The sequence below is a fragment of the Eucyclogobius newberryi genome, unplaced genomic scaffold, assembly GCF_026437365.1.
Source record: "Eucyclogobius newberryi isolate DKJ021-1_F unplaced genomic scaffold, fEucNew1.0.hap1 SCAF_5, whole genome shotgun sequence".
NCBI lineage: Eukaryota > Metazoa > Chordata > Actinopteri > Gobiiformes > Gobiidae > Eucyclogobius > Eucyclogobius newberryi.
Window position 1 is genome coordinate 30,624,465 of NW_027316167.1, and position 17,301 is coordinate 30,641,765.

Sequence of the window (17,301 nt, forward strand, 5' to 3'; positions counted from 1 at the left end):
GGACAGAAAGGAGGTGACGGTCTCCTTTTTTGGGGGTTTCTGCACATGTTGGGTTGGATGGTAATGAAATGGCTTATTCGCTGGCTAAAAATTCCCTTGATCTGCCATCAATTGATGTGATAGTTGAAATAAGCAAACCTGAAATCAAGCCTATTATTAAGAGCAGTGTTGGGAAAGTTCACTTTCTACATGAACTAGTTCAGTTCATAGTTCATAATTCAAAATTTTGATCTAAGTTCGCAGCTCCAAAAACTTTTTTTCAATATTATGCTATAATTTTTCTAAATTATTTCCACAGCCCATAAAAAATCATCTATCAATTAAACTAATCAAGTAATTGCTGCCTGTGGTTATATAATATATAACCACAGGCAGCAATAATTTGATTAGTTTAATGCTGAAAAAATGTGTCAGATCTTCATATCCAATTTTGAATCCTTACCCAACCAGGATTTACATTCACATTGAAGGGACAGACTTCCCCCATGTGTTGCTGTCCAGTCCACACTAGCAGCAGTAGCAGCTTTCAACCCCACAATCTATTCTCAAAAACATGAGGGAAAACTTGCTGGGCAAAGTTTGCACAGAAATGTTAGATTGTTCCCATTCTCACCGACCTTATCATAAAACTCACATAGGGCGACTCCTGCTGCTCTGTTGCTGTGTTGCTTTGTTTTGATGCACATGCGCAGTGCGGTGCGACACGCGAAATCTCTATGCGTCTGCAATAGCGGCCTCTACATCTTCGGAGCTCTCACACTTGCCAGGCATAGGCTCTGGTTGGGCAACATAACAGTGTATTTTTTCGCCCGGAAGTCTCTAGAAATCTGACACCTTATTGAACAAAATTAAAAAGAATGAACGTGCCGATGACAGACACCAGATGGAACGCGTTCCCAGTATCGTTCGTTGGCAGTAATACAGTACTTTCAGTTCACGTTCACCAAAATTATGAACGCGTTCATTGAACAAAACTGACCTGCACACAGTTAAATATTTGCATTGATTCCACTTTAATGCAAGAGAATTTACCTAAAAAACCTGATCTCCAGGAGGAAACCTATGCAGAAAGAAGGACCTCAACCATGTGCAGGAGCAGGAAAGAAACCCTGGACCGCTTTACTGTGAGTAATAAACACTAGCGCTGCAAGATCTATAGAAAGAAAATTTAAAAAACAGTCTGAATGGTCCAATTGCAAAAACTGCATTTATTTAAGTCCTTTGCAAACAACAAAATATACTGTCTTATTAAAACCTGTAAACTGTAAACTCCAGTCTAAACTTTAGACTTGTTCAGAAACACATTCCATCTTCATGTCTTCAATATCTCTCGGGCTAAAATGTGCACAACAGAAATGAGCAAATCTTTATCTCAATTGCAATGTTTTTTTCTTCCATTTTTTATCAGTCAATACTCACCTTGAGTCGATTCAGATTTCTACAAACATTTTCAAATGTTATTATAATCATAATTATTATTGGAAACTTAAGTTCTGGACCTCATGATTTGCCATCTTTAATATATTATATAAAGCAAGGCGGTTGTCGACTAAAGACATTGTTGGTCGACTAAAAAGTATGTGGTGCGACAATGGCAAAAACTGCTCTGAAGACGACACAAAAAACTACAGTAAACAACTTTTTATATGTTAAAAAAAGAAAAAAGGGAAAAAAAAGGAAAAAAAGGGGAGATCAATCTCGCAATTCAGCCCCAAAACTCTCTTCGTGCCTTCTCTTTTCTGCTTTGGTTCACATGCATTTTCAATAATATCAATAACCCATTTTGCTGTCATAGACAACTCTCATACATTTAAGTTCATATTTGTAATCTTCAGTTTAAAAACGCAATGAATAGTCAAATATTAAAGAGCAACAAGAAGCAATAAATAAGTAATTCTCTAAATTAATTGTAATTTGTTTTATGTTAAATTAGTGGAAACACACGCATGGAGGGGGAACCGTTATTTGTTCTGCTTTAATGTTGCTCAGGGGACATTTTTTGCTTGTACACTGCTTGGTTACTGAAGAGCCACACGAGGTGCTGCTCCGTGGTGTCTGATGATGTTAAAGTGTCAACTTTATTCCCTTTGAGTGAATGAGGCCAACAAGGTGACTTTGAGTTGTTTTGTTTTGTGAGGTCATGTTAATTTACCTACCGTTGTCTCCAAACCAGTGAAGCTGCGTGATTTTATGAATGTGTTATTAGCGAATTAGAATAAAAATGTGAAGGTACACTTTATTTATGTGTTCTGTGTTTATTTTCATTCATTATTATTTTTCGTTCTGACGGGCTTTGTAAGCATTTGTGGGGCATCATTCACATGTTAAGACATGTTGAAGTCTCCTGTCCGAAATAAATGTCAGTTAAAACCAAAGAACGATTTTGAGCTTGATTAAACTCAAGGGAAGTAACAAATGTAATCCACTAATTTTAACTTTACTATGCAAATCTAACAATCACATTGACGATCTGACAACAACTTTGCAACATCGTCAGCATCTTCACCGGTCTTCTGTCCTGGTTCTACTGCGGAAAGTGGCGACTCCTCAGTGCCCTCTGTCATCCAGCGACTCTGGAGGATGCTGTCTACTTGTATCCGATGCTCCGTGTCCGGGTGAAGCATGCTCAGAATCAAAGCCACAGCTGGAGGCGAGACGTGGGGCGAGTCTGGAAAGTTTATGCTGTGCCGCAGTTGAAGCCGCACCATCTTTGTAACGTTCATGGAGAAGAATGGAAGTATGTTGTAGAGCATTTCATACAGGATCACGCCCATGCTCCACACATCAGCCACGGCGGGGTTGTACGGCATGCTGCGCAGTATTTCCGGCGGGGCGTAGGCGTTCGTGCCGCAGAACGTGTGGCTCAGGTCCAGTTGACCGTCGGTGTAGGTCAGCCTCTTGCTCATGCCAAAGTCGCACACTTTGAGTTGGTTCTTTCGGTCCAGGAGCAGGTTTTCACACTTGAGGTCTCGGTGCGCCACACTGATGCTGTGGAGGTACTGGATGGCGGCACAGAGCTGAACTAAGAGCTGTCTGCTGCGCTCCTCCGACAGCGGGCCTTCAGTCTTCATGTACTCGGAGAGGTTCCCGTTCACACACAGCTCCATCACCACGAACACCTGCAAATACACGAGAGAGAACGTTTAATGTATTTTGATTTGAAAATATTAACAGAATTCATATTAATGATTGTAACGCATAATATCATGACATGTCAGGTATTATTTGGAATTCTGAATACCAATTTGATAACTGACTTTTTGACACTTGACAACTCAAGTGTTTATAATTCTCTTTTAGACCCTTCCAGGACTGACACAGCTGAGCACACTGCCTGGTACTGATATAGACGTTATATCCCATTCATTTGAATGAGGTAGCAAAATCAAAACATGAGCTTGGACGTTTGTAGATAGCGCAGCCAAATTGCTGCTGTTTATATTGATTGTTCACCAATTCAACTGGACCCGAGTTCAAGTTGTCTTGCAGATAAAGACAAGTGTGACTACATCCTAAGTATTAAAGTGTTTTTGTGGTAAGACGCCATGGTTCTGCACGATGACTGTGCACGTCAGTATATACCGTTCATTTGGAGGAACTCAGGGGAGTGGGGTGAAGAGTCTTGTGTTTGTATTTTGTGATTGTCGGTGGTCATATGTGGCTGTAACTTGCTGTGTATGTTACGTTTTTGATGATGCATCTCAAGGGGCAATCTTTATTTTATGTTTTTTTAATATGATTTAATATGATTCAATTGTATTATTGTATTGTATTGTATATTATTATGTATTTATTTAATTATTGGAATTAGGACAGTACATATTAATCAATGTGTCAGCAACAGCTTTAACAAATATGCAGAGCACAAAAGCAAAACTGTATCAATCGTCCTAAGGCAAGTAAAAAAACGTTAACCCTTCACACATTGAGTACTTGACATTACAAGACATTAAACATTAAACCTAACAGTATTTCCACAAAACTGAGGTGTTACAGAGAATACGATAATAAAATATGTTTAGTCAGCTGCCTTTCCTAAAGTTCACTTATTAAAGAATAAGATTTGTGATGTTATCTTTGGTGCGTTATTGTCAGAATCAGAATCAGAAAATGTTTTATTGCCATTGTCAGTGAATGAAAACAAGAATCACAAACTAGGAACTTTCTTTGCTGATAAGGTGTTTCCACGTGTTACTTGGGAACAGGTCTCTCACTGCTGTGTCGGCCTGCGGCCCGAGTACCGGCCTTCTTGCTGTCCCTGGGAGGGGTACTGGACAGTACACCGACTGGGGACTCCATTAATCTGCCGGGGGACTTCAACACCCACGCCATTTTGGGCAATGACAGTGACACCTGGAGAGGGGTGATCAGGAAGAACGGCCTCCCTGATCTGAACCCGTGCGGTGTTCAGTTATTGGACTTCTGTGCCATGTTCAAGCACAAGGGCGTCCATCAGTGTACGTGGCACCAGGACACCCTAGGCCGGAGATCAATGATCAAATTTGTTGATGTATCATCTGACCTCCATGTGCCTTGGATTCTCGGGGGAAGAGAGGGGCAGAGCTATCAACCGATCACCACCTGGTGGTGACTTGGATCCACTGGCGGAGGAGGAAGCCGGACAGACTTGGCAGCACTGTTCCAGAAAATCTCTTCTGCGCACATACAAATGTTAATGTGTACAATGTGATTCAGTGATTGACTGGGCTGGCATACGGGGATTTTCCCGATGGGCTGATGGGTAAATGGCTCGTTGTGGGCCGAGCTGTAGAGGTAAGCAGCAGTCGGTAGTCGGCCCCTGCCTTAGGCGTGTTGGCCCTGACTCGAGGGGATTGCCCACGGGTCAAATGCTGCAGGATCTGGCGGATTTGCCTGTCCGTCCTCAGGAGGAGGAGAGCTCTGCGTCAGGTGGATGTTTTATCACAGGACACTTGGACCATGTAAGTAGAACAATGCTGGTGAAACTTTTTGAATGATGCGAGAGGCGTGACTGCAGCGCAGTCTGTGAATGAGCTTTTTGATTTTTCATCCATTTCTCCCTTTGAACAGTTTTAGTGGGATTAGTTCAATTCAGTTTATTTAAAGACCGTCCCGTGCAGGTCTCTTGTCCAGAGCTGTCTAAACATGGGCCATTCATACATTAATGAATGGCCCATGTATGTAAAAAATATATGATTTTTGTATTAATTTCAGCTATTATATTCAGCTCCTTCAGATATCCTACATTATATAGTAGGATATCATACAACTCAGATGTGATACTGGCGTGACCACAGTGTACACGTCTGATGTTGCTCACGGTGGTCCAAGGGGCCGCTCAGGGAGTTTGTGTGTTTGCTCAGACACATGGAGAATAGGGAACATTGCTTGGCAGGCCCATGCGCATTGTGAGGGTCTGTTGGGAATGTCTTGGAGAGCCCTCTGTCAGCACCGTCTTCAACTCACTCCTCCACGAGAACTTCTCCCAGATCCTGGGGGATGCTGGAGACATTCTGTCTGAGTGGACTATGTTCTCGACCTCCATTGTCAATGCTAGGAGCTGTGGTTACAAGGTCTCAGGTGCGAAGTAAGGGATGCTGTCAGGCTGAAGAAGGAGGCCTATCAGGCCTATTTGGCTTGTAGGACAAACGAGGCCCTTGACAGGTATCGGCGGGCCAGGCGTACCGCAGCTTGTGATGTCGCAGATGCAAAAACCCCGAAAAACTCTCTTTACTGGTCAATCTACCTTCCTGCCCTCATCTATGGTCGTTAGCTTTAAGTAATGACCGAAAGGACAAGATCGTGGGTACAAGCAGTCAAAATAAGTTTCCTTCGCAGGGTGGCTGGGCGCTCCCTTAGAGATAGGGTGAGGAGCTCAGTCACACAGAAGGAGCTCGGAGCAAAGCCGCTGCCCCTCCATGTCAAGAGGAGCCAGCTGAAGTGGCTTGGGCATCTGTTCCGGATGCCTCCTGGGCGCCTCTGGGAGGGCTACACCCAGGTGTAGCGGTAGACTACTGTTTTCAGAATGCTTTGCATACATGTTGTTAAGACTTCCGGTTATTGAGTAAACGGCTTCCAGACGTGAGTCTCTCGTGTCCCGAGTCGTCTTTATACACCAGGACACGCTGGAGGGACTATGTCTCTCGTCTGGCCCTGGGAACGCCTTGGGATCCCCCCGGAGGAGTTGAAGGAAGTGCCTGGGGAGAGGGAAGTTTGGGAGTCCTGCTTAGACTGCTGCCCTCGTGACCTGGCTCCGGATAATCGGAAGGAGATGGATGGATGGAAGGCCTTTCTGTTGTATTGTCATGTCTGCTCTGTGGCGCACCATGGAAAAATGACTGCCAGTTTGATCATTAATGTACAGCCTTTCCACCAATAACAATGTCACTCCAACAGACGCACACAGACGAGGAGTGTAAAGAGTCTTGCCCGAGAACACGTGGACAGGAGGGAGAACATGCCCTTACTTCCGGAACCCTCTCTTTTTCTCTTTCTCTTTCTCTTTCTCTTTCTCTTTCTCTTTCTCTTTCTCTTTCTCTTTCTCTTTCTCTTTCTCCTTTGTTTTAATGGTAAAGCATAAATGACATACTTTAAAGATGTACAACTACAATAGGTGATGGTAAAAGCACCTTTTCAGTTGCCTGCCAACCGCCATTAAATGTAACACAACAACAAAGCCTCACTTCCCTGTGGTATTTGCAAGGAATTATAGCTTCTCAATCTACACATTCAAACTGATTAAAATTAAATGTTTTGACAATTTAATTTTCTAAAACCCTATTTAAAATGATTAATAACTGAACCAGGGGTGTTCAAAAATGTTTCGGTCTCAGACATGAACAATACAGTGAATCATTCTTAAAATTTTGTTTAGCAGAGGTTTGACTGCACTTCAGCACCGCCATTTGGGTCTGTTTTAAGCTTATAAAAGTAGAGAGTTTAAAAAATAAAAAGTACTAATCAGGGCCAGATCATCTTTTCTTTAGTAATATTAATGCATTTTAACCTGGTCCCTGATAAATAAAGACTATACTAAACAATTTATTTCAGATTGTGGTCACTCCCATTACTCACATCAGATTCTGCTCTTTGCATGTCACTTAAATAATATGTACAATTTAATTTTGCATTTTCCCCTTTGCAAATGTTTACTGTAAATGTGTTTTAAAACATGTCACTGATCATGTATTTTATGTTATAAATGTAAAAAAGCGTCAAAAATGAGGTACAGGTAAATACAGGTACAGGTAAATGGTAGGTAAATGACAAAATCCCATAGTGAAATATATTTGCATGTAATATAAAGTTGCTCTTACCTTGCTGCTGCTCTGTTCAAATACATTATATGTCTTGATGACATTTGGATGCTTAAGACATTTTATTATTTCTAATTCTCGAGACAGAAACTTGCTTAGGTAACTTTTCTCTACAGTTTTCGCGTCGATGATCTTCACAGCATAGTTCTGTCTCGTGCGGCAGGAGTAGGCTTTCACCACTTTGCCGTATCGTCCCTCTCCAAGGCTCCTCTGGAAGGTCAGTCCATTTTTCTCCATGAACAGTTTGTCCTTTGCACCTAAACTCATGAAGACCAAATGCGACCAGATGTAGCACAAACTTTATACGCCAGAGCTTCTGCACCTTTTTTGGCGCACCCCCCTTGGAAGATTAAAACAAGTATCCACGCCCCCCTCCACAGCCTCTGGGACAGTGCAGAATTGGCGCTTCACTGCTGTAAATATGCATTTCAACGAGAAGACGCACTTGCGTTACTTCTCGTCACTTTCATCCCTGCGGGTCCACGACCGTGACACACAGACTGTTACTTTTAATGGCGTTGTGGCAGCCGAAAAGGTGCATTTACCGCCACCTACTTGAGTTGTTTGTCTTGCCTTAGAAAGCACCCTTCTCAACTCAAATAGATTGAATGGGAGGTCAAGATTGTCTTGAGTTGAAGGCTGGGGTTTAATTAATTCAGCATGCTGTGCCAGAGTATTATCTTAATTGCTCGCATTGTTGTTGTTGTTGTTGTGTTACTTTTAATGGTGGTTGGCAGCCGAAAAAGTCACCTACTGGATTTAATTTGGACAGAAGATCAACTTCTTCTATTTCATTGGTGTTTTATGGTGTTTTAACATTACCCTCACCTACTGTAATTGTACATCTTAGACTTTCTTTGTCTTCGGTGTTTCATGGTGGTTTAGACGGACATGCGTTGCTTACGCATTTGTTTTATTGTCTTCAAAGCCCATGGGATCAAAACGGAAAGGAATTCGCTTTTCCACATTCCGTATTCTTTTTGCATATGCTTTATGACGGCACATGTGTTCTATCACGGCACGCATCACTCTTCACTTCTAGGGGGGTCTAACGTCTAACGTAGTGTAACAACTGGATACTGTTTACCAAAGAAGAAGAAGTGGGCCTTTCCTCGAATGAGGATGGACCATACTGGACTCAATTGGTCACTGAGTGGGATAGGCAAGCATCCGACCGGTCTGTGTAATCACTTTCAAGAGCCAGAGACTGTCGAGGACGTGCTGATTTGCTGTGCGGCTTGTGAAAGAGAAAGGACCGGGTTGGCCTTGTGGTTTCAGAATAATAGGCAGGAATTAAATCTGAGGAATATTCTTACATTCCAGTCACAGGGTGTGTGTAAGGCAGGTTTGTGTAAGGCTGTAGTTGCTTACCTATATAACACAGGGTTGGGTAGACGTTTAGAGAGTTGGGGTGTGTTGAACTGCTGTGGTGGGTGGCGGTGGGTGGCGTTTGGATGCCGGCCGCTGTGGAGGGCCGAGGAGGAGGAAGAAGACGATGATCTCATGTGCTTGGAATACGTGGGCTGTGGTTATTGTTTTATGGCGGTTGGTATCCAAGTGTTACATTACTGCCAGACTTTATTCATTAGACTTAATTTTTCAGAGTCCGACTATTCCAGGACTGACTCTCCTTCATCTTTCTCTCCTTCTTTGCTGTTCGGTGCTTCCGCCGTACAGCTTTATTCTTTAGGCTTCATTCTTTAGGCTTTGATATTTCCACTGATGTTGTTGCGTGGCAGCCGTGCATCTACTAGACTAGGCGAGGACAGGAGACCGTCCCCCCCTCCAGTTCTTCACTCTGATCAGTCTGATTCCCCAAAAGTAGACCTCCGTCACGCGCCTTTAGCCTGTTTTCTATTTCTGCCCATTCAAGCTCTTTTGTTCCAAGGAATCTTCCTGCAGCTTTAGCAATGATCCTGATCCTTTCAGTTCTCTTTTGAGTTTGAGCAGCACAGTTTATAACATCCACCATAAAGAGCACAAAATCCTCTCTATCCACAAACAGGGTATTCTCATTCATTCTGGAACCTCCTCACTTGGAACCTTCACACTTCTTGGGAGCAACGCTGGCTGGGAGCAGCGCTGGCTCCTCTCTCTGTATTTACTTTAACCTCGTTACTTGACACTTTCTTGACTGCATCCGCATAGGATATACCTTGAGAGACTTTCATTTTCTGAACCTCATTAGCTCTTTTGCTAAACTTGCATCCCCGTAGGCAGAGCTATGTTCTTCCCCACAGTTACAACACTCCTTCGTCACACTTCCCATACTCGTGATCTCCTGCACATTTACCACGTCTTTGCTTCCCTCTGCAGACCGCTGCAATATGCCCAAAACGCTGGCACATAAAGCAACGCAGGGGCGGCAGAACATGTACCCAATGAACACCTCACTAGGCAGGCACTTCCCTTCAAGTGTTACCATTACCGACAGGCTGTCACATCTTTCTCCAAACTGGGTTACTTTCAACCGCCTAGCATCCACTACCTTAGCTCCAGTTAAACTTTTCTTTACGTCATCCACAGTCACCGCCTGTGAGAATTCTTCTGACCGTGTTTCTTTCAGCGTCCGAAACAAGAATGTTCTTTCCATCCATACTTTTAATCCCAATCGCTTTTCTTTGCTGAGCCGCGTCTTTGCACATAACCAGCAGCGAGCCATCCCTAAGGACTCTCGCATCCTTGATCTCTCCCACCACCTTACATGGACTCTTTGTCAATGCAAACGGATTCCACTCCTTAAAGGACGCATTATTAAGATAATCCTTTATTGTCCACTCATGGGGAAATTTCATTGTTGCAACGCAGGTAGATACAGAGGTAGATACAGAGGAAAAGAACAGATAGCTTATAGGAAGTTTGAAAAACACTCTCAATCGAAGATCTCTTATAAACAAAAACTCCTATAGACAAAACCTTCCATTTCCCAACAAGGGATGGAGGGGAAAAATATTAAAGATAAAATAAATAAATAAATACCATTGCATGTGATCACGACAGTAATTGCACATGAATATGTGTCACGACAGTAATTGCACAGTAATTGCACATGAATTGCACTAATTGCACATGAATCACGACAGTAATTGCACATGAATATGACAGTATTGCGAGTGTTCAGGACTAACAGTGTTTGTTATAAAGTCTGACAGCAGCAGGAAGGAAAGACCTGCGAAACCTCTCCTTCACACAGCGAGGGTGGATCATTCTCTCACTGAAGCTGCTCTCCAGAGCGGACAGAGTGTCCTGCAGAGGGTGAGACTCATGGTCCAGCATAGATGTGAATCTAGCCAGGACCCTTCTGTCCCAGAGCACAGCCCAGGACGGAGCTGGACTTCTTGATGACTTTGTCCAGCTTTCTCCTCTCCCTCTCTGTGATGCTGCTGCTCCAGCAGGTCACACCGTACAGGAGGGCTGATGCCACCACAGAGTCGTAGAAGGTCTTCAGGAGTGGCCCTGTCAATCCAAAAGACCTGAGTCTCCTCAGGAGGTAGAGCCGACTCTGGCTCTTCCTGTACAGTGCGTCTGTGTTGTGAGTCCAGTCCAGTTTGTGGTTCAGATGAACACCCAGGTACTTGTATGAGTCCACTCTCTCAATGTCCCTTCCCTGGATGTTCACTGGTGAGGGGGCAGTGGGGTGGCATCTGCGGAAGTCCACCACCATCTCCTTGGTCTTCCCCGCGTTGATGAGGAGGTTGTTGTTGTTGTTGTTGTTGTTGTTTTATGGCGGTTGGCATCCAATTGTTGCATTACCGCCAGACTTTATTCCTCAGACTTTGTCGTAGTCCTCAGACTGTCGTAGTCCGTAAAAGTACTCCTTCCATTGCTTTGGTGTTACAAAGCCCATGAGGTCATGATATGTCTTTGTGACTTGTCGTAGAATAGTTGTTGTTGTTGTTGTTGTTTTATGGCGGTTGGCATCCAATTGTTGCATTACCGCCAGACTTTATTCCTCAGACTGATGAGGAGGTGGTTCCGCTGACACCAGTCCACAAAGTCCTGTGCCAGTCCCCTGTACTCCGCATCATCGTCGTCCGTGATGAGTCCGATGATGGCAGAGTCGTCAGAGAACTTCTGCAGGACACAGCTGTCCGTGTCGTATCCTGTGCAAGCCTCCAAAATGGGCATTAATGGACCTGCATTGATATACTTCTTCTTCGCCTTTGGCATCAGTTGGTATCCGGTCTTTGGTGTTTTGCCTGTTGATCTGTCCTCAACACGAGTCCAATCGGCTTTATTCCAGGGCTGACTCTTCTTCATCTTCCTCTCCTTCTTTGATGTTTGGTGCTTCCGCGGTACAGCTTTATTCTTTAGGCTTGATTCTTTAGGCTTTGATATTTCCACTGATGTCGTTGCTTGGCAGCCGTGCGTCTACTAGACTGGGCGAGGACAGGAGACCACGCCCACCTCCAGTTCTTTACTCTGATCACTCTGACTCCCCAAAAGTAGACCTCCGTCACTCCGACTCTCATTCTATTCTATTATTCTATTTCTGCCCATTCTAGCTCTTTTGTTCCAAGGAATCTTCCTGCAGCTTTAGCAATTATCCTGATCCTTTCAGTTCTCTTTTGAGTCTGAGCAGCGCAGTTTATAACATCCATATTCTGGCAGTAATAACATTTGGATACCAGCCGCCATAAATCGAAGAAGAAGAAGAAGAAGAAGAAGAAAGTCTGAGGTCTAATGTAAAATCTACGTCTGATGTCTAAACATCTAAATGTCTATGGCTAATGTCTAACATCTAAAGTCTAAGCTGTACAACTGCAGTAGGTGATGGTAATGTAACACTTGGATACCAACTGCAACATTTGTTTACCAACCGCCATAAATCACCAAGGAAGAAGAAGATAAAGTCTAAGATGTACAACTACAGTAGGTGGCGGTAATGTAACATTTGGGTACACGCCAAAGAAGAAGATTACATGTTCATATTTCATTGGAATTTCTACCCGCAAATAAGACGCACACTGATCTACGTTGATACAGCTTTGTTAAAGGTAGTTTTGATATAACTTCAGCTTCAATGGTTCGTTCTTTAGTAAGCCTTTGTGCCCCTGAAGTTATAGTTCACCCCAGTTTTTCGCCTTTCTGGCTGAAATGGATCCCTAGAGAACTGTACACAGTGCTCTTGGAGTCCGCTTTCAGCTGCAACAGACCACTGGTTGTATGGAAACTGGTTGTGCAGTGGCCCTACCGAACCCTGCGTGTCGGACGTAGTGAAGCGGGGTCGACATTCATTGATGAACTGTGCAAAAAAGCGCTATTAATGGCTGTTGTCAGGGGACTCTCAGATCAGAGGAGTGTCCTACAGCTGCTAGATCTTTATGGACAGCAAGAAGACGAGGAAAGGTGGGGTGCCTGGTCCCTGACACATGCTCTGTTCAGTATTGTTGTTGAAGCTGAAGCTAAGAGGAAACTGAGAAAGAGGTTCTCGACTCTGCAGAAAGATTCATATTTCGACCCTAGAATGGTTTCTCATGATAATGATTTCAATGTTTTGGTGCATGTGAGAGCTGATCTTTTAGTCAATGTCGAAACCTGGAGTTGTGTTTGTGTAGATATCTCCGCATTAAAGACATTTCTTTACCAAAAATCCTGACCCTACTTAATATGCTGCCTCGCCAGTTTATTTTGGGGATAGATGTGAGCTTCAGCAGTTTTGGAGTGGCTGACTTAGCAGAGCTCATGCCTCTCTTTTCAACCTTCCCTGCACTTGAATCTCTTCGCTTGCACTACCATAATTTTGAACTCCGAAGAGACCATCATAGACATGAAGAGGCACTAAGAAACATTTCACATAGTCTGACACAGCTCCTACACCTTAAATGTCTTTGCCTCACTGAACTACAGCTGCCTGGTCAACTTCGAGTGCTGCTTAGTTCTTTGCCTCAACCTTTAGTGAGACTTGAACTTCCATGTTTGAGCCTAAGCCCTGCAGACCTGGCCTATCTGCCCCGCAGCCATCATGCATCAACTCTCCAACAGCTGGACTTGAGTCAGAACCAGCTGGATGAAACCACAGTGCCCTCTGTGCGAAGCCTTCTCTCCCAGGCATCCAGCTGCTTGCAGCACCTTTCTTTGAGTGGCTGTGACCTGGCTGACCACCTGTTGGGTGTCTTTCTGCCTTCTCTGGAATGTTGCATTGCACTGAAAATCTTGGCTTTTGCTCTCAACCCATTCTCCATGTCTGGTCTTATGGACTTGGTAAAAACTGCTGTGAGGATGCGCAGTCTTCGTCGGTTATTATACCCATACCCACTGGAGGATTACCTGTCAGGCCTCCCGGACCTTCCCTCCAGTGCTCAGCTTTTAGGCTGGCCACTGGATGAGGCGACAGTGATAAACACGACTACGCCACAGCTCAACAGAGTACTCATGGAAAATGGGCGTTCTGACCTTCTTCTCACATGTGACTTTTTCACTTACGATAAAAGCTTGAAAAATCAATCAGGCATAAAGGTATGTCCATAACACAAGTGTTTACAGATTTGCAATTTGATTTTCTCATGTTTCAGATTACAGTCTGCAGTGTATACTATGAGGGTGATTAAGTGTGAGTTACTATTGCAAAGATTGTGCCTTACTTAAACAAACGCTAGGGAAATAATGCTTAATAACTGCACTGCTCATGATATTTGCAGACACACAGGGTTAGCTTCTTTTCTTACTGCGTTTGTCTTTTCAACTTGTGTCCTGAGTAATACACAGAGGAGGGACGGAGAGACAGAGGAGGGACAGAGGAGAGACAGAGAAGGGACAGAGGAGAGACAGAGGAGAGACGGAAGAAAGACAGAGGAGGGACAGAGGAGAGACAGGAGAGACAGAGGAGGGACAGGAGAGACAGAGGAGACAGAGGAGAGACAAGAGGAGAGACAGAGGAGAGACAGGAGGGACAGAGGATAGACAGAGGAGAGACAGAGGAGAGACAGGAGGGGCAGAGGAGAGACAGAGGAGGGACAGGAGAGACAGAGGAGACAGAGGAGAGACACGAGGAGAGACAGAGGAGAGACAGGAGGGACAGAGGATAGACAGAGGAGAGACAGAGGAGAGACAGGAGGGGCAGAGGAGAGACAGAGGAGAGACAGGAGAGACAGAGGAGGGACAAAGGAGAGACAGAAGAGAGACAGAGAAGGGACAGAGGAGAGACAGGAGAGACAGAGGAGGGACAAAGGAGAGACAGAAGAGAGACAGAGAAGGGACAGAGGAGAGACAGGAGGGATAGAGGAGGGACAGAGCACCAGGGACAGGACACATATTGTGCATGGAGAAGCCAATGCTTGCTCGTATTTAGAGATTAACCCCGCGTTGGCACGTGTTTTTCTGTTACAGACTGTTACGGCAGTTTCCTGTAAACAATGATCAAGTAAAGAGTAACCAGGCAATAACTTGAAGCAGAAACAGAGTCTCTCGGTCTCTCTCAAAAGGTGGAAGTTTATTCACGTGCACAGTGGATAAACACCCTCACTCTCCCTAAGACAAGTTCGTTCTGTCCCTACCTAACTTTACAATTTACAAAGTACACCTTTTATAGGTGGTAACAAACATAACATAATCACAACCCAAATCAGCTCAAAAAGAGATAGACCAGACTATCACGTCTGTGACGGTTCCAGCCATCTCTTCAGAGGTTTAATCAAAGACCATTTCCACACCGAATCCGGTCCTGACGCATTAATTGATGATTAAGAGGCGCCGGACAGTAGATATTCAGTATAATCAGGACCTCATATTCTTATCCCATCTGCACACAGGAGAACAACAAAGATATTAATTCCTTGACATGTCATGGCCTAAAACAACATTAGAATGACATGACATGACCCATTTTCTGCCATTACAATACCACTCTTTTGATTATCTTAAACCCCTGTTTAATATCATATCATCAATCAATTACCAATCAGAGAAAATATTAATTAATAATTAATAACACAAAAAAATGAATAATAACAATAATTAGATAAATTATTAATAAAAATTATTAATAAAGTTAACCCCAGCTCCCCCGTCCCGAGACCCCCTCCACCGGCCAGGAAAAAACTACCAAACCTCTTTGGGATAAAAGTAGAAAACCTGAGTAGGAGAAAACTACAAAACCACTTTGGGATAAAAGTAGAAACCTGGAGGAATTTCCCTGTGAATGGGGCTCAGGACGGACAGGCTGATGCTGACTTCTGGAAGGAAAAAAAATAAAAAATGCTTGATTAATTTCATCAAAATAAAGATTTCAGTCTATCTCTTGTCTTAATTTAAGTCATTACAATTTCCCTTTGAATCAGTGATTTTAAAAACAGTTTAAAAGAAATTAATAAAACTTAAAGTTTTATTTGCCGCCGCTCTTGTTTATACCGTTACTGGCTTAAGGTCTCATTCCCTTGATGATTGAATCATCATCTGAATCGCTAATGTAGCCTGTGTCTTGCTTAGACGCGTCTCTATCTGGCCCTGGAACCTGAACAAACACATATTGAGCAGAAACCATTTTATCAATCACTTTGAACAAACATGGGAGAACACAAGAAAACAGAATCAAGATTACCCCTACAATAATGCCAAAATTTATGAGCACGTCACGCCAGGAAGTAAGAGCCCATCCTAACACAGAAAAAGGGTGAGTGGCAGTGACAGTTTCAGATTCCATGAGATTACGGAGTTTGGTCAAGTTTGCGAGTCCCTGTTGGATCGCACCCCCATCCTCATCATTTGCAGGAATGTAGGTACAGCAGCTCCCTTTTAGTAAAGTGCACACCCCCCCACTGGAGGCTGTTATCTGATCCAGCACAATACGATTTTGAAGTGCTACTGCGCGAAGTGCATGCATCTCCTCTCTCTCTGCCTCGAAAGTAGCTAATGTTGTGTTTATAAAAGCAGTAAATCTATAGCTAAGAGTCTCCATACGCAACATCAATTTACCCACTCCCACACTTGGGAACAATGCAAATAGGACCTTTTCCCCCGTAGTCCAAATTTTATGGTCATCTGGCACGTCAGACCCCCAAACAGCGTCATGAGATGCCAGATCCCTTTGTGTCCTGGGTGTGTGATGTGGTATGCTGGATATTATGTATGAATGATCTGAAGGAATCACAGCTGCGCATCGGCCAACCCATCCCGCCGGAAGACATTCATACATGTAATATCCACAAAGAAACATGTACCCCTCTTTTGGAACGGTCCCTAAAATGTCCGGAACAGTGTAGTAAGGTGCACATGTGGTTTTGGGGCCCGCCTGAGAATTATTCAGGTGGGTGTTCAAGTGGGTGTTGTTCACCAGATAAGTGCACAGGACATACACTGTGGAACAACATAAATCAGGGATTTGCCCTACATGGAGTGGTTTAAGTTCAGATCCTGGACCGATAGATAAGGTGGATGCAATAGTCTGTGCAAAGCATGTAAATTTAGAGCCAGGTCGAATGTGGACTGGTCCAAAAAGCGGCCCCAGTTTTACATTTTTAGGAGGTCTGATGTGAATCTGAGGTCGGAACTTAATCTTGCGTGGGAGAAGAGGAATCACCGCTCTCCACGCAGACCAAACTATCCTACTCAGAAGTTTAACATTATCTCTAGAAATTAGAGTGCCAGGTAACATGTTGGATAAATTAGGCACAGGGAGAGGGAGCACGTGTGGAGAGTTGGTTGCCATGGGCATGTGTGTACATACATAACAATCTCTCCGCTTGTGACTGTCGGCTACACATTTAGACATTAAACAGAATTTCTTGCCTTCTGATGGATTAAGCTCAATGAAATCCATTTGCATATGCCCAAAAGGTCTTTCTGGCGGTGGGTGTGCCGCCTGTGGAATTTGTCTTGCTCTACCTGGATTATTATTTAAACAGATAGCACAAGATTGACAAAATTTTTGGGCATAAAAGGTAAAACCTTTCGTGAACCAATTCTGTCCCACAGCCGTCACCATCCCCCCTTTTGACGCATGGTCCCGTCCATGTGAGATCAGCGCCATCTGCCTGAAAAAATGTTTAGGTAAACAGGTTTTTTTGTT

At 43.8% G+C, this 17,301-nt stretch overlaps 1 protein-coding gene and 1 pseudogene across 1 annotated transcript; one reads left to right on the forward strand and one right to left on the reverse strand.

Annotated features, from left to right (window-relative positions):
- Window positions 1-2,450: 2,450 nt before the first annotated feature.
- Window positions 2,451-7,618, reverse strand: tssk6 (testis-specific serine kinase 6). Its single transcript, XM_072464635.1, has 2 exons — window positions 7,296-7,618; window positions 2,451-3,119 (listed from the first exon to the last, which is right to left on the reverse strand). Exons 1-2 carry the CDS (start codon window positions 7,560-7,562, stop codon window positions 2,451-2,453), a joined length of 936 nt encoding a protein of 311 aa, XP_072320736.1. The 5' UTR covers window positions 7,563-7,618.
- A 4,700-nt stretch (window positions 7,619-12,318) lies between these two features.
- LOC140381330 (leucine-rich repeat-containing protein 14-like) lies at window positions 12,319-13,822 on the forward strand (annotated as a pseudogene).
- Window positions 13,823-17,301: the final 3,479 nt, after the last annotated feature.

What these genes read in the sequence shown, in the direction of transcription:
- tssk6 (XM_072464635.1), bottom strand. Translation starts at nt 7,562, where the DNA reads ATGAGTTTAGGTGCAAAGGACAAACTGTTCATGGAGAAAAATGGACTG. An exon ending in TTGAACAGAGCAGCAGCAAG is followed by an intron (nt 3,120 to 7,295) that starts GTAAGAGCAACT and finishes GTGTATTTGCAG; the next exon opens with GTGTTCGTGGTGATGGAGCT.